At 40.1% G+C, this 26,725-nt stretch overlaps 1 protein-coding gene across 1 annotated transcript in view; it reads left to right on the forward strand.

The window, feature by feature from the left end:
• The window catches only part of MTHFD1L (methylenetetrahydrofolate dehydrogenase (NADP+ dependent) 1-like), a 178,039-nt gene that overhangs the window by 83,899 nt on the left and 67,415 nt on the right, over nucleotides 1-26,725 (forward strand). Inside the window, exons 20-23 of the mRNA XM_010840821.1 lie at nucleotides 16,862-17,001; nucleotides 20,087-20,128; nucleotides 21,236-21,336; nucleotides 21,877-22,054. Of these exons, the coding sequence (XP_010839123.1) occupies nucleotides 16,862-17,001; nucleotides 20,087-20,128; nucleotides 21,236-21,336; nucleotides 21,877-22,054 (461 nt within the window). The remainder of the gene's footprint in view (nucleotides 1-16,861; nucleotides 17,002-20,086; nucleotides 20,129-21,235; nucleotides 21,337-21,876; nucleotides 22,055-26,725) is intronic.

A 26,725-nucleotide genomic window follows, 5' to 3' on the forward strand; every position in this document is an offset into this window, starting at 1 on the left:
TCGCTGAAGAAGGCTTTCTTATCTCTTCTACCTATTCTTTGGAACTCTGCATTCAGATGTTTATATCTTTCCTTTTCTCCTTTGCTTTTCACTTCTCTTCTTTTCACAGCTATTTGTAAGGCCTCCCCAGACAGCCATTTTGCTTTTTTGAATTTCTTTTCCATGGGGATGGTCTTGATCCCTGTCTCCTGTACAATGTCACGAACCTCATTCCATAGTTCATCAGGCACTCTATCTATCAGATCTAGGCCTTTAAATCTATTTCTCACTTCCACTGTATAATCATAATGGATTTGATTTAGGTCATACCTGAATGGTCTGGTGGTTTTCCCTACTTTCTTCAATTTAAGTCTGAATTTGGCAATAAGGAGTTTATGGTCTTAGACATTAGTTTAATAAATAGCTTATCTACTGGCAAACATGTCTGAATCTCCTCTAGGCTTTTTATCGTAAACACTGATATTTCTTTGTGTGGTGGTGTTTTGAGGTAGTAACTGATTAATTAAAAGAGTAATTAAGTAAAAAGAGTAAACAGTTTGGAAAGGAGTTTGAACTTTAGGAATGTCTGACCTGACCTTGACTATTTCTTTATGGGCTGCAAAATGCAAATTTATTTTTGATGCGTTATCTAGCCCATCCCTACTTCCGATTTATGTGTATGCTAAATAATGCGCTCCTAATGTAGTTCTGCTTAACAGCATAAAATATGGAGTTAAAATAAGACCCTGTCAAAACACTGTCTTGCAGGGATTAGTGCTATGAATGTTAACATAAAATGATTTTTAAATGCATAGACTTTATGAGGATTAAAAGTAAAAATATCCACTATGCAATAACATTTAAATTTATATGGCTGCTATCTTGCCCCATCTTGACTGAACTTTCTGCCAGAGGATGCTGAAAAGAGTCCAGTTACCCTTATCTCATGTATAAATTTAGAAAATTGCAATTATATGAGGTTTTTCATAAGCTTTCATTCATACCAGCGTTTGATATAATTACATTGTGCTGTTCTCATGCAAAGAAAACCGAATAGAATTTTGAGTAAGAAATAGAAGAAAACTGGCCATCACTAAATGAACAGTGTATTCTTATGTCCAAGTTTTTATGTCTTTTGCGGGGAGGGGAGAGAAAATTGGATTATTTGGACTTTCTAAAAGTTTCAACCTCCTGTTAGCTTCAACCATAATTGTTCTTTTAGCCATTAATGGTTTTTAAAAATCTTATTTATTTGCTTGTCTGTGCTGGCTCTTAGTTGCAGCACATGGGATCTTAGTTGTGACATGCAAAATCTTTTCATTGTGGCATGCAAACTCTTAGTTACAGCGTGTGGGATTTAGTTTCCTGTGCAGGGAACTAACCTGGACCCCCTACATTGGGAGTGCAGAGGCTTAGCCACTGAACCACCAGGAAAGTCACAGCCATTAATGCTTTAATGCAAGTAATATCAATTTTTAAAACTCCCTGAAGTTTAAAAGAACCATGTCCAATTACAAAGTGCTTGGGTATCCAATTCAAAATAAAGCAGAGTGAAGAAGTAACTCTTTACTTAAACACAGAGGTATCTCATTGGAATGATAAAGACCTCATGCGATAGAAGAATTTGAATATATTTGAAAAACAGAAACTAACAATCAGCCTCATATTAAATAGTAAAGTCCTAAAGGTGCACACATGTATTAAGTCCATGACAAAAATACTTATATGATCACCGTCATTATTCATCATTATCCTGCAGGTACTAGCCAATGTAATAAACAAGAACAATATGAAAGTATTGATATTAGAAAGAAAGTGATAAATTTCCCTCTGTTTATATACAGTATGATTGTATAATAGAAAGTTCAAGAAATTTATTTTAAGTAATAAGAGTTTTGTTTGGTTATTTGGATGCAATGTAAATATGTAATAGTTCCCTTTCTATCAGCAATAAGGAGATACTGTAAAAGGGGAAATATTCTATGTATATCTGTGTCACCAAACTATAAAATTCCTGGGAATAAATTTAGCAAGAAATGAGAATATAGAAAGAAAATCATAAATTTTACTGAAAGTCACAAAATAAGACTCTTGAGTCTGAATCATTGGTGAGACATACAACCATGTTCTTGAATGAGAATAATCAGTATTAATCATCATTTCTCTGTCAAACTAGCATGTAAATTACTATAAAATTGCTACATATTGCCAGAGTATATAGTTATGTTGAGGATAGAAAAAATTTCCCCCTGCCCTGTAGGTATTTCTGGCTGGCCTAACAGTTACGGTGACATCAGACAGATTAACATGGGAAAACCCAAATTTAATTATGTACATACAGAGGATCAGAATATGAGATTCCAAAGACAGTCAGGTAAAATGAAGTATATGTGCCATCCTGGACTAAGGATTAGGGACAAATACAGAATCTAAGAAAACATGAGTTTGAAGATCTCTTGATGTATCTGGGGGCTCAGACTGTAAGGAATCTACCTGCAATGCAGGAGACCCGGATTTGATCCCTGGGTCAGGATGATCCCCTGGAGAAGGAAAGGACAACCCTCTCCAGTACTCTTGCCAGAAAAATCCCATGGACAGAAGAGCTTGGTGGGCTATGGGCTATAGTCCATAAGGTAGCAAAGAGTCGGACACATTGAAACAACTTGGTATACAGAGGAAGATGAGCGCCATGGTTAAATAGCAATGTTTGTCTGGATTCTAAAAGAGTAAATCTTGAGGAAAGACAAAAAAGTTTTAAAGAATGATGATGGATGATTTACCTAACTCTAGATATCAAAACAAGATAATATTGCCATAACAATAAAGAGGAATAAAACTGATATCAAAGGAGACCCCAGAATGTCCTTAATTAGACTTATTCCACTATATTTAGAACTTTCAAATTAAAGTCTTGTATCAATTTATTCAGCATAAAGACATACCAAATTTAATGTGAAAATTAAAACCTAAATCTTTAAGAAAAAAAGAAAAAAGTATGGTATTATTGGTGTAATGTCAATGTTATTTAAAAAAATAGATGTACATGGAACCTAGAAAGAAGTTCACATTAAAATAAATCAAGTTTCCAAACAATATTCATATTTCTTGTATTTTAAAAATTATAAAATATTTACATTCAATGAAAAAGTAGAAATGAAGTATGTCAAGTGATTACTGTCATTGACATGTGGGAAATGGGGTCATGATGATGTTCATGTTATTCTTTACACATTTTGGTGGTGGTTTAGTCACTAAGGCATGTCTGACTCTTGCGACCCCATGGACTATAGCCTGCCAGGCTCCTCTATAGGATTCTCCAGGCAAGAATACTGCAGCCAGCTGCCATTTCCTTCTCCAGGGGATCTTCCTGACCCAGGAATCAAACCTGGGTCTCCTGCATTGCAGGCAGAATACATATTATTCTGCAGGCAGAATACATATTTTAGTATTTTTGAAAGTTTTGCAATTAGTGTGTGTTACTTTTATAATTTTATTTTCAATAAAGGAAAAACTGATTTAAAATCTGAAGTTATTTCACATACAGAGTTATGGAGAAATTGTATCTAAGCAGAGTGCTTAGAACACTGAATAAACAAATGAATATGCTAGGAAAGCATTAGTGGGTTCTGGGGATAGTTTAGCTGAAGTATGAAGACATGAGAGAAGTGAATGACAGTCAGAAGAGGTCATTTGGAGGGAATAAATGCTAGTCTGAAATGTTATGCTTTTAATACTGGTGGTAATAAATGCACAATTCTTAAATAGTGGTTCCCTGTCCTTAAGACTCCCTGAGAAGATGGCATTTGGGGATGTTTTGAAGAACAGTTGAGATATAATCCAGTAAAACAAGACAGTGGGGAGAAAGGAGGGTATGTATTCAAGGACTCACCATAGTTCAGGTAGCTCCAAGATAAGGCAGACAAAACAGGTTGGAAGTATATTTTCAACATCTTTAAATATGGAGAAAGCATATAGTTTCTGATCTGTGAGAAGTTCCGGAATGATTTTGTAGAATTATTGTTACAAGAATGCCACTTGAAGATGGGGTTCCTTTTCCACCACCCCTTCCCATCAGATAAGTCAGTATACCTTCCTGAAGAAAATAAGTGAGGACGAGAGGTTGAAGCCTTATTTAATGGGGCTCCCTCCCCAGGAAAGGACTCGTCAGCAGCTGTAGATATGGGTACCATGCAACCAGCAGCATTAATCCTGGGTATTTCCAGAGAAGGTAAGATCTCAGAAATAACAATGCTGAGTGAAAAAGTTGGTAGTAGAATTTTCAATACAGTCTACATATTTTAAAAAACATACAAACAGCACTATATTTTGTTTATGCCTTTAGACATGTGTAAGAGAATGAAAACATGACCCAGATAAGCACCAAGTTAATAACAACTGCTGACTATGAGAAAACAGGAATACCCATGCATGAAGGTAGCCTTCAACTCTATCTGTGCTGTGTTACTTCTTTGTAAAAGGAAAATAAGCCGTTGTGGCAAAATGTTAGTTTGTTATTTATGCATTGGGAGTGAAGAGTGTGGATGAGGAAATACAGGTTAGAATTTAGGAGAGGCTGAGGCTAGAGGATTGGCAGTTCTCATTAGTATATGGTCAAGTCTTTACTTAGAGCTAAATCTGGATGTTGTTGTTGTTCAGTTGCTCAGTCATGTCCGACTCTTTGTCATGCCATGGACTGCAGCACGCCAGGCCTCCCCGTCCATCACCAACTCCCGAAGCTTGCTCAAACTCATGTCCATTGAGTCGGTGATGCCATCCAACCATCTCATCCTCTGTTGTCCCCTTCTCCTGCCTTCAGTCTTTCCCAGCATCAGCGTCTTTTCTAATGAGTCGGCTCTTTGCATCAGGTGGCCGAAGTATTGGAGCTTCAGCATCAGCCCTTCCAATGAATATTCAGGATTGATTTCCTTTAAGACTGACTGGTTTGTTCTCCTTGCAATCCAAGGGACTCTCAAGGGGCTTCTCTAACGCCACAGTTCAAAAGTATCAATTCTTCAACGCTCAACCTTCTTTATAGTGGGTCAGGGGTTTTACTTTACTTTCCAGCAGGATTGATGGTTATTTAGAGACATCTGTGCTCTTCGTTTCTCTTGGGAACGGGAATGGCAGAGATGTGGGCAATAGCTGACCTGAGTGATCAGGCAGCCTGAACCCTGGCAAAACTTCCTCTCAACGAACTGAACAGAGAGAAATGACCCATTGTAGGCTGCTGTCCAGAGGCGTGAGGATGTCTTATTTATCCGCTAAAAACTCCTTCCCTGCCATAATGTTCAGTTATGTCCTAACAAAGGAGGTAGGATTTTTTAATTTTTATATATTCAAGTGTGTATGCATGCAGACATTCTCAATGTTAGACACCAGTGATAGAAGTACATTCTTTTGATTGCCAGGTAGGGTGGAGACCCTACCTGGCCTGAATCTTGTTTAGTTCTTTTTTGTTTGTTTTATAAAATTGCATGAATGTTTTGGTCGACTGGATTGTTTTTATTTTTTAGGATCAAGCTGTAATTTAGTGATAAATTCTAAAAGTGTTTAAAGCAACTATAAAAACAGTGGTGCTTTTTTTCCTTCTAAAAAACACTTATTTGTTTAGTACATAGACAGAGGAGATAGAATTTAGAGTCAGACCTACATATATATCCTTTTATACTGCAAACTGACATACTGGTTTCTGCTGTCTTGATTTAAATCTGTGGCTGGAAGTTTCAGTTAGACCCTCTCTCACTTACCTTAAGTGGTATAGCTTTGGGGTAGCTATCAAAGAGTTATGGCTACTCTTAGCCTCCCAAATTGTAGCTTTTTCATCAAGAAACTCCAAGCAAATCTCACATCTTTTCTAAATTAGAAATGTAACCTTGACTTTAGTTCCAGAGTTACTGTTGTGCAAAGAAAGAAAACACTACATAATGTTCAAATTATGTGCAAACTGAAATGATAGAAATGAAAAATACTATCATATTTCTAAGTGGTCTTTTTTTTCACAAAGGAATCAGCTAGGATTAGGTTCACCCACGTATTTTGTTGTTGTTGTTTGTATGCATACGTCAGTTGCTCAGTTGTGTCCCACTCTTTGCAATCCCAGAGACTGGAACCCTCCAGGATCCTCTGTCCATGAGATTTGTCAGGCGGGAATACTGGAGTGGTTTGTCATTTCCTTCTCCAAGGGATCTTCCTGACCCAGGAACTGAACCTGCATTTCCTGTGTGTCCTGCATTGTCAGGAGCCATCAGGGAAGCCCCTTGGTTCACCCACACATAGCAGCAATAGTGAAGAAAAGTGACCCAAAACAAATATGTCTATTTCTCTGCCATTTAAGAGAAATCCAGGGCAGGCAGTTTGGACTGGTATGTCATCTACTCAATCATCAGGGAGTGCCTAGTAGCCCAGTATGGTTGCACAGGCCCCAGCCATCACATCTGTATATCAGCCAACCAGAAGAATGAAAGGCATATCACCATATCGCTGGTAAGGATCTTCCTAGAAGTCATATAGCACTTCTGTTTATATCTCACTCAACAACCTTGGCTCATAGCCATACCTAGCTGTAAGAGGAGCTAAGACATTTTCTGGTTCTGTGTGGGCTCCTTTAAATGGAAAGGTGAGGTCAGCATGACATAGTTCAAGAGGTTTTCCTAGACTTGGAATCGAGTTAATGCCGAGTCATCCATGTAACCATCTGTCTCTCTCTCTCTCCAACATCTGCCCGGTGGCCAGCTGTGGTTTAGAGAAATGAGACCTTTCACTTCTCTACACAAACAGAATTATCTCCTGAATCAGCCAAACCAACTGGCCCACTTTCATTCTTAAGTATATCAAAGATCAGTACTTTCCTGTGTAATACAAATAATCATATTTGTATTATTGGTACTTTACCCAAGTTGGACCCACTTCTAGATATGAGGCTATACTTGGAACATACCAAGAATGACAGAGAGAGAGATGGCCAAATGAGTTTTTTATTTATACAAAGTAAAAATGACATGAGACTTTACTTTCAGCCCCTTCTGCTGTGCAGACAGGGTAGAGGTGAGAGGTGAGAACAGGAGTATTACTCCTAATACTTTGTTAACTTTCCTTTATAAACTGGGTTTACTTGGACCTCTCAAGGGCATGTTCTCTGTCAACAGTACAGAGAGATCCAAGAATGTAAATTACAGTGAAAATGGTTAAAATACCAGATACGTTTCTCCTTCACATCAAATATTCCAATAATATATCAATAATATGTTTCTAATCATATATATTTCACACTGTCACTTTCACTTTGTATACAAAAGATTATTTTTAAAATAAGCCAAAGAAAAAATATGCTCAGCTCTGCTTTTCAGGGCAGTTAGCTTCAGTTTGAGCTTTTTAGACACAAAAAGGAATGCTGGCTTTTTCAGTGTGCCCTCGTTTGCTCAGTTATATCGAGTCCTTTCAAGATCTCATACCACTGGACAGGCAGGGGGAGCTTAACTAGCGCTAGTGACCAGGGAAGACACACTAAGGAAACGTTGAAAGAAGGACCATGGAGAGAGACCGTTCCTGCCTCCACACATCCAAAAAGACCTTTCCTCCCCTACAGGGCCCTGGATCAGTGCGAGTGACATTGCATATGTGCCTCCAAATATAATGATAAGGCTGATTACACTGAGGTCCAGGTTGTCCTTCTTTTGAGCTGCCTGTTCTGTTTGTTGCAGTGCTGATTAGAGTGGGACCAGGCCTGGAAAATCATCACAGTGATCTTGGGAGAAACCAGTAGGCCTCGACAGGACTGTAGAACCAGCCAATCTGTCTCCCTTCCTAGATAAGAAATGTACGAAGTAGAGTCTGGACCAGGGGCTGTTGGATGTTGTTTGACTGAAAGCCAGAGCATAAAGTATATTTTATATACAAAATGCATGTGCACACATGCACACACGTGTGCAAAAAGGGAATCAATGTCTTATGAATTAAGACTACTTCCTCTTATCCTATGTAGCGTATCCTAACATTTGTAGTATTTCCTTTCCTATTTCTTCGTTTTTAGAAAAACTTCTGTTTGCAACCCAATAATTTGATTATGTAAAACACTAATGGATTTCTACCCTCAGTTCACAAATTCCTGCCCAACCTGCTTTTATTTAGTTAAATACATTGTAGAATCTTCCAACTTTCAAGTTTGAAATGTTTTCCTTCTGTCTTCATTTCTTTTTCTATAATAAAAATTTTTATACTAGGATTGTTGGTAGATTTAATTTGTTTTCAAGCTCGGAAATCTTGGTTTCTCTTGCTGGGTTTCTTGCACTTGCAGAAGAAGCTAATAGAGGTTTGGGGGTGTTCTTTTGTCCTTGGAACCCTCAAGACAAAATATATTTACCTTTTGACATTTATAGTTTTTTTCCTCCTTGGGTTGGTTTTCATAAACTGCTTGATGCAAAATGTTCTATTTCATCTTTTCACTATTTTAGATTAAAGCATGGTGTTGGCACAGACTTTTAGAATTTGTTTCAAGTTAGTTTCCTAGTGTCCAGTTCTCAGGAGCTGCAAGAGAACAGCTCTGCCCCAAGCAATCATCCAGAAGTCCAGAACTTTGGGATACCACAGTTTGCTAAAAACAGAAGGGTTAAAACCCTGGTCAAAACAGTGACCTTGTACAAATGCTCCTGATCCCTACAAGAAGATGGCATCTATTTCAATAATGAATTTATAAATTTAATTCAGTTGGATTTTTATAAGGGAGGTAAAAATAACATGTATAATTTAATTTTCATCTAAACTTTTTTTTTTTTCAAAATCAAATTACACTTTGGTCAGAATCATTTTACAAAACACGATGATTAACGATAATGATGAGTTCAAATAATTGAACCAGTGTCTGTGCTTAATTAATTCTCTGGAGAAAGGAAATTCTGGGTCCAGATAACAGAGTACATCCAAGTGGCATTACTGATATTTTCAGGGTTTTTATTTTTGAAGCAGATTATTCATGGGGACCTATGTCCTTTCTAGGACTTCCCTGGTGGCTCAGACGGTAAAGCGTCTGCCTACAATGTGGGAGACCTGGGTTCAATCCCTGGGTCAGGAAGATCCCCTGGAGAAGGAAATGGCAACCCACTCCAGTACTCTTGCCTGGAAAATCCCATGGACGGAGGAGCCTGGTACGCTACAGTCTATGGAGTCTCAAAGAGTTGGACACAACTGAGTGACTTCACTTTATGTCCTTTCTGTACTTTCCATGTCTTCTCTTTCCCTTTTCCCTGATGAATCCCCTGTAACCTTCTCATGCATTCCATACGACTACCAGACTTCCCCTCATGTGTAAGTGCTGCCATCACCAAAAGGTAAGAAAGAAAAAAAACACAAGTTACTATTAATATTGGACTTCCTAGGTGGCTCAATGGGTAAAAGAATCTGCCTGCATTGCAGGAGATGTGAGTTTGATCCCTGGTTAGGGAAGATCCATCCCCTGGAAGAGAACATGGCAACTCCAGTATTCTTGTCTGGAGAAGCCCATGGTCAGAGGAGCCCGGCGGGCTGCAGTCCTTGGGGGCTGCAAAGAGTCGGACACGACTGAAGCGACTGAGCACACAGCACAACATTAATCTTGGATTCTCCCTGTCCCAACCTTTTTAACTTTTTTTTTTTTCCCCTGTAAGTCTCCTAATATGTGCCTGGTTGAATCTGTACAGCTGATGGAAATTTGACTCTAAGACATTTTAAAAACCCAAGAGCAAAGACAAATCCAAGAAGGCAGAAGTGATTTAATTTTTTGTAAAATTTCAAAGACTTAAGATGAGTTGGATCCTTTATATTTAAAAAGTTCTAAGCAAGTTCCTCCTTTTTTTCCCCAGCTGTAGTCCTAATACAGAGCTTTCTCTATCATTTACTGATTCATCCGGGTTCACTTAGTGTCCTTTTTTTTTTTTTCACTTAGTGTCCTTCTAATCATTGAAAAAGTAATTAAAATCCCCAAGGGCCAGCCTACCTTGAGCTCCAATTCAGAATTTATGTGCTTCTGTGACTCTGACCTCCACTTTCCCTATTCAGCTGCAGCTGAATAGACCTGCTTGCACATGGCAGAAAAGGGCAATTTGAAGAGTCCAGTTTCCATTTCCTTTAGCTTTGTTCAGGGATTAGAGCCCACAGTGCTTCAGAATGAAGCCTAGTCTGGCATATACCTTACTTCTTCCTGTGCAAAGGTTTTGTTTATTTTCTGATTTGTCGTGAGAAAGTTAAGTGCCGACTGAATGAAAGCTACAGTTTGATTTCTCCCTCTGTTTTAGAAGAAATTCTTTTTAGGGTTAAGTTAGCAAAATCTGTGCTGTGCCGATGTATTTCTTATCTCAACCTGTTTTGAGCTAAACTCATTGCAAAGGCTAGGTTTTCTGTGGGACCTCTAACAGCCCATAAATTCAAGTTCATGTCCCAGAGTAATGGCGACTCACTGTGTTGTATATTTGATATATATGTCGGTTGCATGTATCATGGAGAGAAAAATTATTACCGTTATAAAGTGGCTGCGAAATCTGAAAATTCTAATCTTCTGAGCACACGCAGAATAAAGAGCCCTTAGTGACACAGCAAGGTGGAAATTCAATTTTGCTATGATGGTGATAACATTCAAGCGTATCAAGAAGCCAGAAACTCAGGGACAACTTTTGGTGCCTCAGTTTTAACTCTTTATCTGAGTGCAAGGAGGGTTTTCCTCAGAGTAAAAGCAGAAAGGAGAATTTCACATCTAAAATATTTGCTGCTTTTTTTCTCCCACCATGGTGTACAGTTTGGAAAAGAAAACCCAAGCTAGAGAATTGTGGTTACTCATTTCCCCAGCCAGTGCTGGAGGGTAGACGCCTGGCTGAATGAGGCTGGGAAGACAAGTCTTGGGACCTGACTCATCCAGTGAGAGGTGGTGACTCCCTGGCCCCCAGATTACCATTAGGTTCTCCAGAGGCCAGCCTGCAGAGTGAGTATTCTCTGCCTGTGGCCTGTTTCAATTGATGCTAGGTACCAAGCCCAGATGGAGCTGGTCCTGGCAGCTTGCTCTCTGGGGCATCTTTGTTTTTCACCAGTAACACTGCCTGCTGCTCGCTGCCCAGGACTCAGCACTGTAGGCTGAGAACTAAGAGAGGGCGTGATTCCCTAGCCCTAAATGAACTGCTCTAAGAGGGAAAATAACTTTCTGAATACAGAGAGAGAAAGAGGATGGAAGGAAAGAGGGGAGAGGAGGAAGGGAGGAGGAAATACCATAATGGAGGAGACTGCAGGTGACTTGCTTTCTTTTATCATAGTAGGACCACATTGCAATTAGAAAACAAGTCTGGAGTCGGGAGAAGAATCTAGAGCTACGTCTTAGATATCAGATTATTACTGAAGTACAAAGTGTTGAGATTTTCATCTTGTTACACAACTTGCTAAGCAGCTGAGTTAAAGAAATGCTGCAGAATCAGTTATACACGGACAAGGCAGGATGGGGTGGGGTGTAGCCTGCAGTCAGATGGACCATAGTTTTCCATCCAAGCTCTATCGCCTTACTGTGTGACTTTGGAAAAAAAACTATTTAAATCTTTAACTTCATAATCTATAAGCAGCAGATAAAGGCGATGAAAAGTGGAATGAGACGGAGGATGTCTAATGCATTGGCGGGCACACAGACGTGTCAGTAAATGGTAACATCTGTGCGTCTCTTGAGCCCCAGTCTCTGAACAGCTTTGCCCCACCGTATGTATTTGTTCTTAGTATAAGACGGCTCATGGCCATCACCTGTGTTGCTCTGTATTCCCTGCTTTCTTAAGAGGTTGGTGCATCCATCATCAGTGAGACACTGCTTTTCATCACCAGGAACTGCTGTGTTGTAGTAAACACATCACTGACACAGAACATCAGACTTTGCTTAGAGGACTTTTTATTCATATTTCCAGGTCTTATGGTATGTAAGGTTATTGTTAGCATAATCTTGTACAAGCTTTTGTTTTATCACAGCGAACACATTTGTAACATTCTCAGAAAGAGTGGCTAGAAAGTACAAGGCTCCTTTGTTATGCTTGAACTAGAGCAGAATGTCTACCTCTGGGCATCTGGGGTGAATAATTCTGGGTGGTTGGTTTTTTGTTTTTTGGTTTTTTTCAAGGGGGTGAGTGTCTGTCCTCTGCATTCTATGGTGTTTAGCAGCATCCCTGGCTCCCACTTACTCGATGCCAGTTAGAGTAACCAAAAATGATTTCAGATACTGTGAAATGTTCCCAGTTGAGAACCACTGAACTACACTTAAGATTGCGATTTGACAGAAATGGGTTCAGTGAATGTACTAACCCATGAGATCATCCAGAATTAAATGTAGAGGAGAGTTGATTCAAATTTACCTACATGCTCATAAATGATTAAACATTTTAAAAGTACCGAAGGGAATTCAAACAGGAAAAAAGGAATGAAAAGAAAGGTCAGAAAGATGCTCCTTTGTCTTTAGGTAATGAATGAGTCTTCTCATCTTTGTCATGAATATGTGCAGACAGCCCTGTTTCCTCACTAAGTGAGGACCAGGGCATGTTGATAAATGCTTAGATGCCTGGCAGGGTGATAGAAGTTCATTAATCATTGAACGAGAAGAAACCAAGGTTGTTTCTAAGTTCTGGGTGTGTACGTTCAGTCGATCGTGTTTGCGCAGAATGACAGAGAGCACATAATACGGAAAGGCCAATCTGCCTCGCACATCAGAGGGACCTCGGATACCATCGTAGCTTCTGCGCTGTTATCTCAAGAAAAGAGCTTCCCTGGCACATAGGAGCCCCAAGGAGGTCAGTGTGTGATCCCTAACAGTCCCTTATAGCCCTAGAATTTTTATGAGACCATAGCTTATACAGAGCTTCCCTGGTGGCTCAGCAGGTAAAGAATCTGCCTGCAGTGCAGAGACCTGGATTCAATCCCTGGATTGGGAAGATCCCCCGGAGAAGGAAAACTGTGTCCTCTCCAGTATTCTGGTCTGGAGAATTCCATGGACTGTACAGTCTGTGGGGTCGCAAAGAGTTGGACACAACTGAGCAACTTTCACTTTTCATAGCTTATAGGGCCTACCTATGATGTCATGACCGTAGCGTTTTTGTTTGTTTGTTTGTTTTTAAGGTAGCAGATCAGTGATTACTGTAAAATATAAGTCCTAATTGTCCCTGCAACTTCTGTGTACACAGCAAGTAGGGATGTGATAAAATAATTTACATATAAGCATCATCTCTCTGCCTCACTGAATAATTTCGTCGATAGCAAGCGTGCCTGCCAACAGTGGCTTTTTTGTTGCTGTTTTTTCTATTCAGTTTGTACCATGTGACTCACAGTGTCCTAGCAGATAAGAACAGAGAGACCTGGTTGTCCAGTATTGGCTTTTGTGCAGAGCGCTGTTTCTTGTGAGGTCACCAACAGTGTTTGTCCAAATAGTGAGTCCTTTCCCAAAGCAGACCCACCGACAGTTCCTTTCTGAGAAGACTATGGGTTTCAAAGGTCGAATCAAACCAGGCTACAAAATGGCTATCTGCTAGCTTCTGTGCTCACACAGAGTATCAGTGTTTCCTGTTTCCATTCATGCTGTAAGTTGAATAGCTGTAAACTCCTCCCCCCTCTGCCCCCCCCAAAGAAAAGGGATTGCCAAGACAAATAATTCTTGTGACATAGGCAATTTCTCGCAAACATTTTAAAACGTGCAGCTTTCAGAAGTCTACGTTGTGTGCTCTTCAGGAATGCTAAATCATAGTAAATGTATTTGCTTCATGACTCAAGACCAAGTCTGAGGTACAGTCCACATTAAATAATTCCTTCACCTGTATCTGTTTTTAAAATTATAGAGAGGACTTTTATAGTAAGGGAATAAATGGCTTATTTCAGATCCCTAACGTTTTCTTCAGATCACTAAGAAAACGTTACTTACAGGTTTTCGATGTCGACAAGTCCCAGGAATTGGCTAGGAAAAGGAACTTGCCCCCACTCACAGCCAGATAACGTGCCCCCTTCCCAAGGGACGAAGACACAGATATACAGCACTGCACGGTGAAACATCCAAGTTAGTTCTTGTTGACGACACCTTATAAAGTGGTCCTTAATTTTAGAATTACCCATCAGCATACTTTCCATTTTCTTATAGCAGTCTGATATTTGAACACAAAAGCACAGTATTTCAGACATTTTCAGCAGATGAGAATTTGGCACTTCCTCCTTGTTTGGGTTTTCTTCACATTCTTTGCCTCCATATTTCCTTTGCATTTAGAAGCCACAGTCTTGAAACTTTACCGTGGCATCCTGTGTCCTTCCCCAGCTGAAGTTCTATCTGTTACAATTCCCCACACCTCCATATGTGTCTATCTACCCATTTCCACTGAATGATAGCATTTACTTTAGATCACCACTGGCTCCTTCTCTGATAGTTTCTTCTTTTCTTTGTTAATTAATTCTTTTTTCTTTTTTTGCACTGGGTGTTATGTTGGTTACTAGTGATACAAAGATGATTAAGATATGGTCCCTTCCTCTACTCAGGCTAATTAGGATGCTACATGCAGAAATAGGTGTGGGTCTGTGGGGCAGCAAACCAGAAGGCTAGGAGGGGCAGAGAGCAGCTTCCTCTTCCTGAGAAGATCAGAGGTCCATACTTGGAGAGCATGGCAATCCACTCCAGTATTCTTGCCTGGAGAATCCCATGGACAGAAGAGCCTGGCAAGCTACAGTCCAGAGGGTCGCAAAGAGTCAGACACAACTGAAGCAACTTAGCACGCACACATGTGCCTTGCAGTGTTAATCTCCCCTATAGACATGGTCCCTATCCTCATGGAGTTTATAGTCTTAATAGGGGAGCTTCATGTGGAAACGTGCATCCAGCTGGAAAGACCTTAGAGATCATTTGATCAAACCCTGTTAGGTGAATAACGGTCTACTTCTGACAATAGGATAACATTAACCAGTTTTTAAAATTCCTTAGCGTTTAAAAATAAAACCTGTAAAACTTTGGTTACTTGAATCCCTATACCAGGGGTACCACTGAGATAGGGGTTTTTGCTGTCAACAATCTCCTCTGGTTTTGACCTTTAACTACAATCAGCCCTTTGCATCCACAGATGCTGAAGGCTGACTACATTCAATGTACCGCTCCATTTTATATAATGAGCTTTATAGAAGCATCCTCAGATTATGGTGTTCACAGGGGCTGCTGGAACTAAGCCCCTGTGAATGCCGAGGGTCGGCTACAGTGATAAAATCACCAAAATTGTCCTAAATACTGTATTAAAAGGAATGTCTTTTACTTCTTCAGATTGCCCTGCTATGTCTCTTGTTTAAAGGAAATATAGTAAAGGGGAAGAGAATGACTTGTAGCTATGTTCATTCCAAATTGAATACTTTCAAAGGAATATTTTTCAATATGTCAAAAGCATATCAACAGTCATAAAAAAAATTTATATCCTCTGGCACCATACTCTTACCCTTGGGAATTTATTCCAAGAATATAATTTGAAACAAGTTAAACTCATATGCCCAGATACTTTGCAGCATTCTTTATATTGGAAACAACTCAAACATCGAATAACAGGCAGAAGAATTTCGCAAATCTTGGTACATCAACTTAACAAAATTATAAGCTGTCACTTATAATCACCAATTTGAAAGTTTGTAGTACAATAAGAAAACTGTGATAACTTTAAAAAAGCAGACTACAAAATTCTACCTATTCTATAAAAATTATATAGTCATATGAGGCACTAAAAGGAAACCGTAAAGAATTAGGACAACTGGTTGACTAAAGAAAGGTCAGAAAGAGTCTGAAAAAAAAAAGGATCTGAAATTATTGGTGTTTTATTTTTATTAATTTTTTAATAATATGTGTATTCAGTGAATGCTAGACACAAATTTGTTCACAGGTTAAATAGTTTTTATTTTATCTTAGTAAATTTTTTTACTGTCTATTCCTATCTCTGCCATAAATTATGGCTTTGGTTGTACTGTGAGTATATAGTACATATTCCATAAATATTTACCTTCTGTTACATGGATAGTATTTCTTTCCTAGAGCAGTGTGCTTCTCAAATTTTAATGAGCATTCATCTCACCAGGGGATCTTGTCAGAATGCTGGTTCTGGTTCAGTTGTTCTGGGATAGAACCCATGAGTCTGCGTTTCTAAGCCCCCAGGGGCTGCTCATGTGTCTGGTCCAGCTCTCTGCTCTGTGTATGAAGATGCTGCTGCTGACCCAGAGTCAGGGGTTATCCTCTTGGAAGGCAGTGTTGGATAGCCTCCCTGGTATAGCCAGAACTGCCTCAGTAACATTTCTAGCAGTCTGGGGGCAGTGAAAGAATGGTTACAGATGACTGTCTTCTGTGGTTATGAAATAAAGATGCTATCTTATCAGGCCTGATGATCAACCTTAAGCCACTCAACTAATATCAACTTTGTCCACTAATAGAAATGGCATTAATATAAGTGATTCTGTGTGTGTCTTATAAAGAGTAAGAAAAGATTTTCTATGGTACTCATGCTAGCAGTGTTGTTTGACACTGATTGACTATTTGGAACCTGATTAAAAACTTGAAAATCCCATCTGGGTTAAGAAAAGCTTTGCCTTGACATTCTACACTGGAAGAAAAATCTTGGCCAGGCAGTGAATCCTTAAGGAGCAGTGGTGTGAAGCCGACTCAAGAGTCATATTTTTACAATTCTGAACACTGTAAACATAAGGAACATAAAGAAGCAGAACATTTTCTAAAACCAGGGGAACATCTTTTTACCTTTTTGTATGTACAGGATACCATAGTGTATAGTAGCCTTGAACGTGGAAAGGAATTTGTCATCCTTTGAATTTGAACCATATGAATGATTGTCAAAACTTACCATTGTTTTAGAAGATCATAGCAGGTTTCCAACTTGATTCTCCACAGTGACTGAAGCTGGCTTTGGTGCTGATATTGGCATGGAGAAATTCTTCAACATCAAGTGCAGAGCTTCTGGTTTGGTGCCCAGCGTTGTGGTTCTGGTGGCGACCGTGAGGGCTCTGAAGATGCATGGAGGTGGACCGAGCGTAAGTTCCATGCTTCCTTTCTAATAAAACAGAATGAAGCGGAATTGAGTCTTTGAAACACTCAAACCTGCTTCATCACTACAGTTTTCTAAAATGTCTCCTTTTTCATAAATCATCATTTCAGGGCACTTAGAGTTCAGTAAGATCAAGTAATTAGTAACACCCACCAAGTTATTTCTAAGCAGTATTTTGGAAAGGAGCATAATGTAACCTCTTAAGAGTCTAAACTGAAGCTTGTATCAACATTTTATAACCCCATGGTAATGGGAGGATAGAGGCTCTGTTTCCTGAATGAAGAACAGAAGGGTAAGAGTGATGGCTTTTGTGGGTGAGGTAGTTCAGTGTTTGTATAGATCATTTTTTGGTTCACTGATGCTACATCTCATCAGATTTCATCTAGCACTATTTTCCTCCTGTTTCTGTTTATTATGATTTCACTTTATAACTCTGTTAGAGCACTGGATTATTTCTGAGAGAGCTTTGCCTAGAAATTCTGGTTTAACATTTTTAAAGACTTTATCAAAAGTCTTACATGTAGAATTCACACACAACTGAAAGGGAAATTTGTCTTTTCCATAGCAAAGGTGTATTTTTTTTTTCTTTTTTTAGGGATTTCCAAAGGGAGAATGAGAGATCTTGTGCTCATTCATCATTTTTGAAATAAAATGGTTTGGCATTTCTTTATCACTTAAATCTTGATATACAACACAAACTGCCAAATCTGATTTCTTAACTGGCATGCTCTGTATGCAAACATCACACAATAATCAATTACATAGCATAAAGAAATAAGTTTGCCATGATGAAAAACCATAATATGTAGTATTTAATTGTCTTATCAATTCTTTGTCCTAGGAGGGGCAGATGTTATTTTATACCATTTTACAGATGAGGAAACTAAGGTTTGGTGGGTTTAGGGGATATGAGCTTATTTGAGCAGTATCACCAGGTCTGAAGTTTATGGCTGAGGTCCAGATCCTCCACTTTTTGTCCAGCAGACAGAGCTGAATATGAATAAAGGGGAAACTTTTTTGAATCCCTAATCCACTCATTGATACCAGAAATAAATTTGAAATTCCCCCTCCCTGTTTTACAACCTAAAAATTATAAAATCAAAGGGCTTTAATACTCAAAGGGCTTAGACACTGTCTAGTCTGGTTCAGATAAAATTACAGAGCTACAGGAGGATTCCAGATCTTGCTTAGTAATCTATTTAGGGGACTAATCAAACATGAAATCAAGGTCTCCTGACTTTAATTCCACACTCCAGTTTCGTCTTTGTCCTATAAAAATTCACTACATGATTTATAATCCTATTTCAGTTCATCTTAATGTGTGTGCTCTGTTTTACAATGATTGCATTTTCTGCTCACCTTAATCCTTGGTACCTCATCCACTTCTACTTAATGTCATGGTTCCATGCTAGTGGTGATTGTAACATGACTCGAGAATAATAGACACAGATACAGTTGGAAGATGATAAAGGGGAGGATCAGGAAGCCAATTGAAGTTTAGCTTTCCTCTCCTGGCCTCCAGTAGTGCTTCTCCTTTATATTATTTTCTGAATGTCTGTAGGTCTGTCTCCCTCCTTAACTCTGAATTCCTTGAAATTAAGGACTGTGTCGTATTAATTTGTGTATTCCTCATGCCTGGCATAGTCTGTATCAAAGAAATGTTTTCAGTAATTGAATAATAAATGAACTTTGATCTTCTTAATCCTGTATTCTCTGTTATCCACCTCATTCCTTCTTACTTGAATCAACTCTGTTACTAATGTTTTTGATCCTTTATCATTTCTACTTCCTTTTGATATCGTTACACAGATAACCACGGCTGCCTCTTATGTTTATTCAGCTTGTTTTTTTCCCATAATTTGTGCAGTGGAAAATCCTATGACCCTTGAACTTGCCCATTTTAGCCCCAATCATATCTCATCTTCCAAAATGCTGACCATTCTTGATACAGTAAAAGAACAAACACTTTTGGATCCAGATATTTCTTTCATAATTAGTTTTTTAAACATGGTGTCATAAGGAGGGTTCTCCACAACCAGTAAGATGTGTATTTATATTAAAAAGTTATTGTAAGGAATTATTAATACCCAATTATGGAGGCTGACAAGTCCAAAAATCTACAGAGTGGGCAACTGCTGGAGACTCAGAAAAGCCAATATTCCAGCCCCGGTCTGCTGGAGAATTCTGCTCAGATTCTTTTTGTTCTAGCAGGCCTTCAGCTGATTGGATGTGTCCCATCTACACTGTGTCATTCAAAAACACCTTCATAGAAATACCTGGAATATCATGTTCCTTCACAATTTAAAAAAAATTTTGTCGTAGAGGTAACTTTTCAAACGATTTCTAATATCCTCAAGACCTCTTTGCAGAGAGGAGAGTAGATCACCACATCCTTGGTGAGTTAAAATGGCTGGGGTTTCTCACTGAAACCAGTTGCAGGGTATAGACCACCACCACCCCCCCTCCCAAAAAAAAGAAAAAGAAATGTGGAACTGTGAAAAGTCACTAAACTGGGGTTTCAGAACCCAGTTACAACAGTTCATGCCCCTGTTCTGCTCTCATTCGTTGTGTAACCGTGAGCAAGACGCCTGCCTTCTCTCAACTTCAGTTTCCTTATCTTCAAGCTGCCAACCCCACTGGTTTCTGTGAGAAATTAGGCTCAAAAGGGAAAAACTAATGGCGGTTATTTTAAAATGGTTTAGAATTTATTTAGAATGATGATGCACTCTGTATAAATCATATTGTGGGTTCCCTTTTTTGCTAGGATAATGGGCAACAGTATGAAATTAGAATTGCCTGAGGAGTTTTTTAACTGTTGCTGACCATGGGTCCCACTCCCAGAAATCCTGGTTTAATTGGTCAGGGTGGAGCTCAGGCTTCAGTGATTTTTTTAAAAACACCCAAAAGACTTTATGTTCCTCCAGGGCCACCAATGATTGCTTTAAAGCACAAAATGTGCTTTTCAAGTGAACCTTCCAGAGAGGGACCATGATTTGTTTTTCTTTCAGATCTTTAATCAGAGTTAACAGTGTGACAGGACTATTCTTAATTTTTATCTTTTCTTATCTCAGGTAACTGCTGGGGTCCCTCTTAGAAAGGAATATACGGAAGAGGTAAGAGTGGAGAATTATTCAAATCCAGTTAACCATTGGCTGGCAGCTGAGTCTCAGTCAGGAAACTGGTTCTCTGCCAGTGGCCTCTTAGAAAAGTGCTTCTCTAATAATCTAATGGGTGGAGAAAGGGATAAAAATCCATTCAGTTAACTCTCCAATCTTAAGAAAAGGTGGGTGTAGGCTTTCTGTCTGGGCAGTCATCTGAGCAGGCTTCCTGGTCTCCAGCACTAAGGGTATGTGAAGCTTGTGTGCTTAGTCGCTTCGTCGTGCCCGACTCTGCAGCCCTATGGTCTGTAACCCACCAGGCTCCTCTGTCCCTGGGGGTTCTCCCAGCAAAAACACTGAAGTGGGTTGCCATGCCACAGGTCTCCCGCGTTGCAGGCGGATTCTTTACCATCTGAGCCATCGAGGAAGCCCATATGAAGCTTATACCCATGTATTCTTTTGATGACTTGCAGATTTTGATGGACTGGCAGCAGTACCTCTTAGCTCCTACAGGTGGCACCATGAATTTGAGCAGAGAGTAGCTGGACAGGGCTGTCACCCTCCGGGGACCGTATGCCTTCTTGTCCACCAGCCCACAGAGCGTGGGCATGTTGCTGATGTGTTGGCTGCCAGTCAGCAGCAGAAATAGCTGCCTGGCTGGAGACCCAAATATGCCATTGGATCTAGAATAATTTTAGACTTTATTTGGAAAATGAGCCTCTTCCTCCTGCAGCCATCTTTTCTTGGGGGGAAAAAAAATGACTTAGGCTTTCTTGCATAGCTTCCAGGACAATAAAGTAAGCATGTGCTGTGCTTAGTTGCTCAGTCATATCTGACTCTTTGTGACCCCGAGGACTGCTGCCCACCAGGCTCCTCTGTCCACGAGGATTCTACAGGCAGGAATACTGGAGTGGGTTGCCATGCCCTCCTCCAGGGGTTCTTCCCAACCCAGGGATCAAACCCAGGTCTCCTGCATTGCAGGCAGATTTCTTTACCGACTGAGCTACCAGGGAAGCTAAAGTGAGCATAGATGGAACAAAACCTGCCAGAGTGGGCTTGCCATTGTCATTTGGCAGGTTTAATGGGAGGTGATACTATGCAGGGGTCTGGTTTTTCTTACAGAACCTCCAGCTGGTGGCAGATGGTTGCTGTAACCTGGAGAAGCAAATTCAGATCGCTCAGCTCTTCGGGGTCCCTGTTGTTGTGGCTCTGAATGTCTTCAAGTAAGTCAAGCGTCCTACTTTAAATGCGGGCATATCACTGGGCCACCCTGTGAAGTACATTTGTGTTTTGAGGATGTTTGGGCTTTTCTGTGCTTCATCTAAAGTATAGAGAAATAACTCTACTCATTCTATTTGTTTGGTTTTCTTTGGATTGGTTTTACTTTAGCAGATGTGTTCCCAAATATTAGCAGGGAAGTGAAATCTGTAAAGTAAGTTACCATTTCTTTCACTTTTATCATTATTATTATTAATTCTGACCAGCATTTCTTACTGAAAGACGATGGATGATCAAAGGGATATGCTATGGAATTTTCTCAATAAAACCTTTAACAATTTGAAATATTTGAGATAATAGTTGGAGAGGATTTTTCCCCCCATGCTTTGCTTAAGATCTGATTTATTTAAGCACAATGTAACCACTTTTGATGTTTAGAATATATTCAGTGTTTGGGAGCAAAGTTCTGTATAAGCAGTTAGTCTTTCTTTGAAAACATCACTAAATGAATACAGATGCAAAACCACAAACATTTTCATCACCAGGACCGACACCCGCGCAGAGATTGACTTGGTGTGTGAGCTTGCAAAGCGGGCCGGCGCCTTCAATGCAGTCCCCTGCTATCACTGGTCGATTGGTGGGAAAGGGTCAGTGGACCTGGCTTGGGCTGTGAGAGAAGCTGCAAGCAAAGAAAGTCGTTTCCAGTTCCTGTATGATGTGCAGGTAAGATCCAGCACAAGGTTGAGGATATGCCAGGCCAGTGCTAAGAGCTTCGCACAGGTTGTCACGACAGCTCTGCAGATAAGGATTAACAGAAGGTTGAAGAGGCTGAACCATCTGACCAGGTCCGGCTCCCTGGGACCCCAACTCTTTGGCCCCTAGCCTGTGTTCTGCACTCAGTGCAGAGGGGCTTTGGAGTATAGGGTTCAACAAGGTTGGCACAGGAACAAGACTTTTGAGCAACTTCATCGTTGTTGTTCAGTTGCTCAGTCATGTCCAACTCTTTGCAACCCCATGGACTGCAGCATGCCAGGCTTCCCTGTCCTTCACCATCTCCTAGAGCTTTCTCAAACTCATGTCCATTGAGTCGGTGATGCCATCCAACCATCTCATCCTCTGTTGCCCCCTGCTCCTCCTGCCTTCAGTCTTTCCCAGCATCAGGATCTTTTCCAGTGAGTCGGCTCTTTGCATCAGGTATCCAAACTATTGGAGTTTCAACTTCAGCATCAGTCCTTCCAGTGAATATTCAGGATTGATTTCCTTTAGGATTGACTGGTTTGATGTCCTTGCAGTACAAGAGACTCTCAAGAGTCTTCTCCAGCACTACAGTTCAAAAGCATCAATTCTTCGGCTTTCATCAGTTCAGTTTAGTTCAGTCATTCAGTTGTGTCCAACTCTTTGCAACCCCATGAAATTCAGCTCTCATCATGCTTGGGAAATCATGGGCAGTATTTTCTTTGTCTGTTTCTGTTAAATCCCCTTTGTATCGTGGTTTTCTTGAGCTATTATGTTATATTATATATATGTCTAATATATATATTATATATATATATTATTTATATATATAAATATATATAAATAATATATATATATTATATATATGTCTAATATATTTTTTTTTAATTTTTGAATTGTGGTAAAACACATATAACATAAAACTGACCACCTTTTCCATTTTTAGGTGAATAGTTCACTAGTGTTAGGTAGGTTCACATTGTTGTACAACCAGCATCTCTCTCCATAGGTCTTTTCATCTTGCAAAACTCTGTACCCCTCAAACACTAACATTTCATTTTTCCTTCTCCTTTATTCCTGGCTGTCTCATGCCAGTGAAGCCATAGAATATGTCCCTTTTTTGACTGGCTTATTCACTGTCTCAGTCCTTTCAGGCTGCTATGAGGAATATCATAGTATTGGGTGGACGTGTTAACAGCAGAGATTTATCACTGATACTTTTGGAAGCTGGGGTGTCTGAGATCAAGGCATAAGCGGATTGGATATCTGGCGAGGGTCTTCTTGTTGTTTCTTAGATGGCAGTCGCCTCACTGTATCCTCATGTGGTGAAAGTGGGGAGGGATCTTGTCTTTTATAAGAGCATTAATCCCTTGCATGAGGGGTGCACCCGTATGACCTAATCACTCCAGGGCCTAACCTTCTAGTAACATCAACCTAATCACTCCCAAAGGCCTCACATCTTAATACACCATCCCACTGAGAATTAGGCTTCAACATACCAATTCTGGGGGCACAGAAACATTCAGTCTATAACCCTTACTTAGCATAATGTCCTCAAGGTTTATCCATGCTATTGCGTACGTCAGAACTTCCTTAAGGCTGAAAACAGTCCATTGTGTGTTTATGCCCTTGTGTCTGTCAGTGGCCGGTTGGGTTTCTTCCGCTTCTTGGCTGTTGTAAATAATGCTGCTTGCTGCTGTGAACATGCATGTAAAACTGTGCTTCCAGTTCTTTTGGGTATATATGCTGGAAAGGAGTTGCTGGATTGTCTAGTATATATTTAAAAACAGCTTCATAATGAGCATTCAGTCAGCATATCTGAACTTCCCAGGATCTCAGTCTCTCCATTCATCTTTGTTCCTGTCCACACATCTCCATTCTGAATCTGCTGGCTCCAGCTCTGGCTGTTGGATTTGCCCTCTTAGGTAGTCCTTGATTGCTGGAGTTCTCAGCCTTAACTGGTGGCTTCTCCCATCCCTTCATTCCTCACAAGTTCTGTTGGTCTTGGGTCTAGAGTTAAATCATCAAGAATATGATGATTATTCAACGGCTGAGGAGGGCTTGTCTCGTGTGCCAGGCACTTTGTACTTGTTAACTTCTTTAGTCCTTACTTCCCTGCTTTCCCCTCATTTTACATATAAGGAAACAAACAATTGTCAGGAAACAGACCATCACCCAACCCTGATCGAGAACCGCACTGACTGGCAATGGCAGATTTTAATGATTTCACATTCAAAAACTGGCTCTTTCAGGAAAACCATGCAAGGTGAAAAGAAGGTCAATAAATAGAAGCAGTATTTTGTGAGTTACGCTGTCTTCGACATGCACTAACCCTAAAATGAACCCTTTTCCTTCCCACCAATATTAAAAATTTTTGTTGTAAATTCACGTTTATTGTAAAGATGATGCTGTTAAAATGTCTGCTCTTCTGTGAAAAGTGGATTAATTTTATAACAATGTTGCCTCAATATTTAGTAGGATTCTGGCCTCCTTTGCCCACATACTCTATAATACAGAAATTAAATTTGAGCTGCATAATTGCTTATGCAGTTCAGCCTTTTATTGCTTCATGACAGTTTATGAAAAGAGACTCTCTCCCTAATAGTTCTGTCCCTCATGCTGTCGAGTCCATTTTAGATCATAGAAGACAATTTACAGTCTTGTAACAGTGTAGAAATCTGAGGTCACCATTGCAGGTAGTAACAGAATTTAAGCTCCCCCCACCCGCCGTCCACCAGATTTCTTGCATAATCAGTGTTGGTGAACCTTTATGGACTAAGTAATGCTTTTATTTTTTAAGTTTTATTTAAGTAATAGTTTTTTTGAAACCCTTTTAATTCCTTTTATTTTTTTTTCCCCCATAACTAACCCTTTTGATGCTTGATAGCTCAAGGGAGGTATGAGACTGCCCTACGGGAAAAAAATAGAAGTGTTAAAATACTTTTGGATAAAACAGCCTGATAAAAGAAACACCCGGCTGCCTTTGCTTCTTTGTACAAACCGGGTTTCTGTGTATCACCCCAGACTCTATTCCACCCAGAATGTATTGGGGGCAGGATTGATGGCATCTCATTTCCTGCTCCAGTCCCGCCCCCGTCTTGTTTTACCGAAGAAAGACAGCTGAGCTGATTAACGAATCAGAAATAGTGTAGGAGCGCAGGGCGTGACTACTTTGGTGGGGGAAGTAGAAATCATCTCAAAAGCCCAAATGAAAAGAGGAACAGCTCGAAAGAAAAAGAAACACCTGGCCTCAGCTCCCTGAGTCTGTGGCTTTCTGATGACCTGTCCATTAGTTAAAGTGAGAATCAAGCTGCTCTTCGGACTCAGGAGTCTGTGCCAACCTGTCGAAAATTGAGAGATGCAACCACTGTTCTTTACAGAACAATTCTGCATATCTTTCACCAGAGTAGCTTCTAATTCAAGAGCAGGCGACAGTTCACTTTACAGAGGAAGCTGTTGATTAATTCAAAATTATAATTTTTTTAAATATAGAATAAGGGGCAGGGGCCTAATTGCTCAAAGGAAGTTTATCATGTAAGAATTAATATATTTAATATACTGCATCATTTCCTTTCACCCCTTAAGGATGATCACAGTCAGTCAGTTCAGTCGCTCAGTCGTGTCTGACTCTTTGCGACCACATGAATTGCAGTACGCCAGGCCTCCCTGTCCATCACCAACTCCCGGAGTTCACTGAGACTCATGTCCATCGAGTCAGTGATGCCATCCAGCCATCTCATCCTCTGCCGTCCCCTTCTCCTCCTGCCCCCAATCCCTCCCAGCATCAGAGTCTTTCCAGTGTGTCAACTCTTCACATGAGGTGGCCAAAGTACTGGAGTTTCAGCTTCAGCATCACTCCTTCCAAAGAAATCCCAGGGCTGATCTCCTTCAGAATGGACTGGTTGGATCTCCTGGCAGTCCAAGGGACTCTCAAGAGTCTTGTCCAACACCACAGTTCAAAAGCATCAATTCTTCGGTGCTCAGCCTTCTTCACAGTCCAACTCTCACATCCATACATGACCACAGGAAAAACCATAGCCTTGACTAGATGGACCTTTGTTGGCAAAGTAATGTCTCTGCTTTTGAATATGCTATCTAGGTTGGTCATAACTTTCCTTCCAAGGAGTAAGCGTCTTTTAATTTCATGGCTGCAGTCACCATCTGCAGTGATTTTGGAGCCCAGAAAAATAAAGTCTGACACTGTTTCCACTGTTTTCCCCATCTATTTCCCATGAAGTGATGGGACCAGATGCCATGATCTTCGTTTTCTGAATGTTGAGCTTTAAGCCAACTTTTTCCCTCTCCTCTTTCACTTTCATCAAGAGGCTTTTGAATTCCTCTTCACTTTCTGCCGTAAGGGTGGTGTCATCTGCATATCTGAGGTGACTGGTATTTCTCCCGGCAATCTTGATTCCAGCTTGTGTTTCTTCCAGTCCAGCGTTTCTCATGATGTACTCTGCATATAAGTTAAATAAGCAGGGTGACAATATACAGCCTTGATGGACTCCTTTTCCTATTTGGAACCAGTCTTTTGTTCCATGTCCAGTGCTAACTGTTGCTTCCTGACCTGCATACAGATTTCTCAAGAGGCAGGTCAGGTGGTCTGGTATTCCCATCTCTTTCAGAATTTTCCACAGTTTATTGTGATCCACACAGTCA

This window comes from Bison bison, unplaced genomic scaffold (assembly GCF_000754665.1).
Source record: "Bison bison bison isolate TAMUID 2011002044 unplaced genomic scaffold, Bison_UMD1.0 scf7180017864148, whole genome shotgun sequence".
NCBI classification, from domain to species: domain Eukaryota; kingdom Metazoa; phylum Chordata; class Mammalia; order Artiodactyla; family Bovidae; genus Bison; species Bison bison.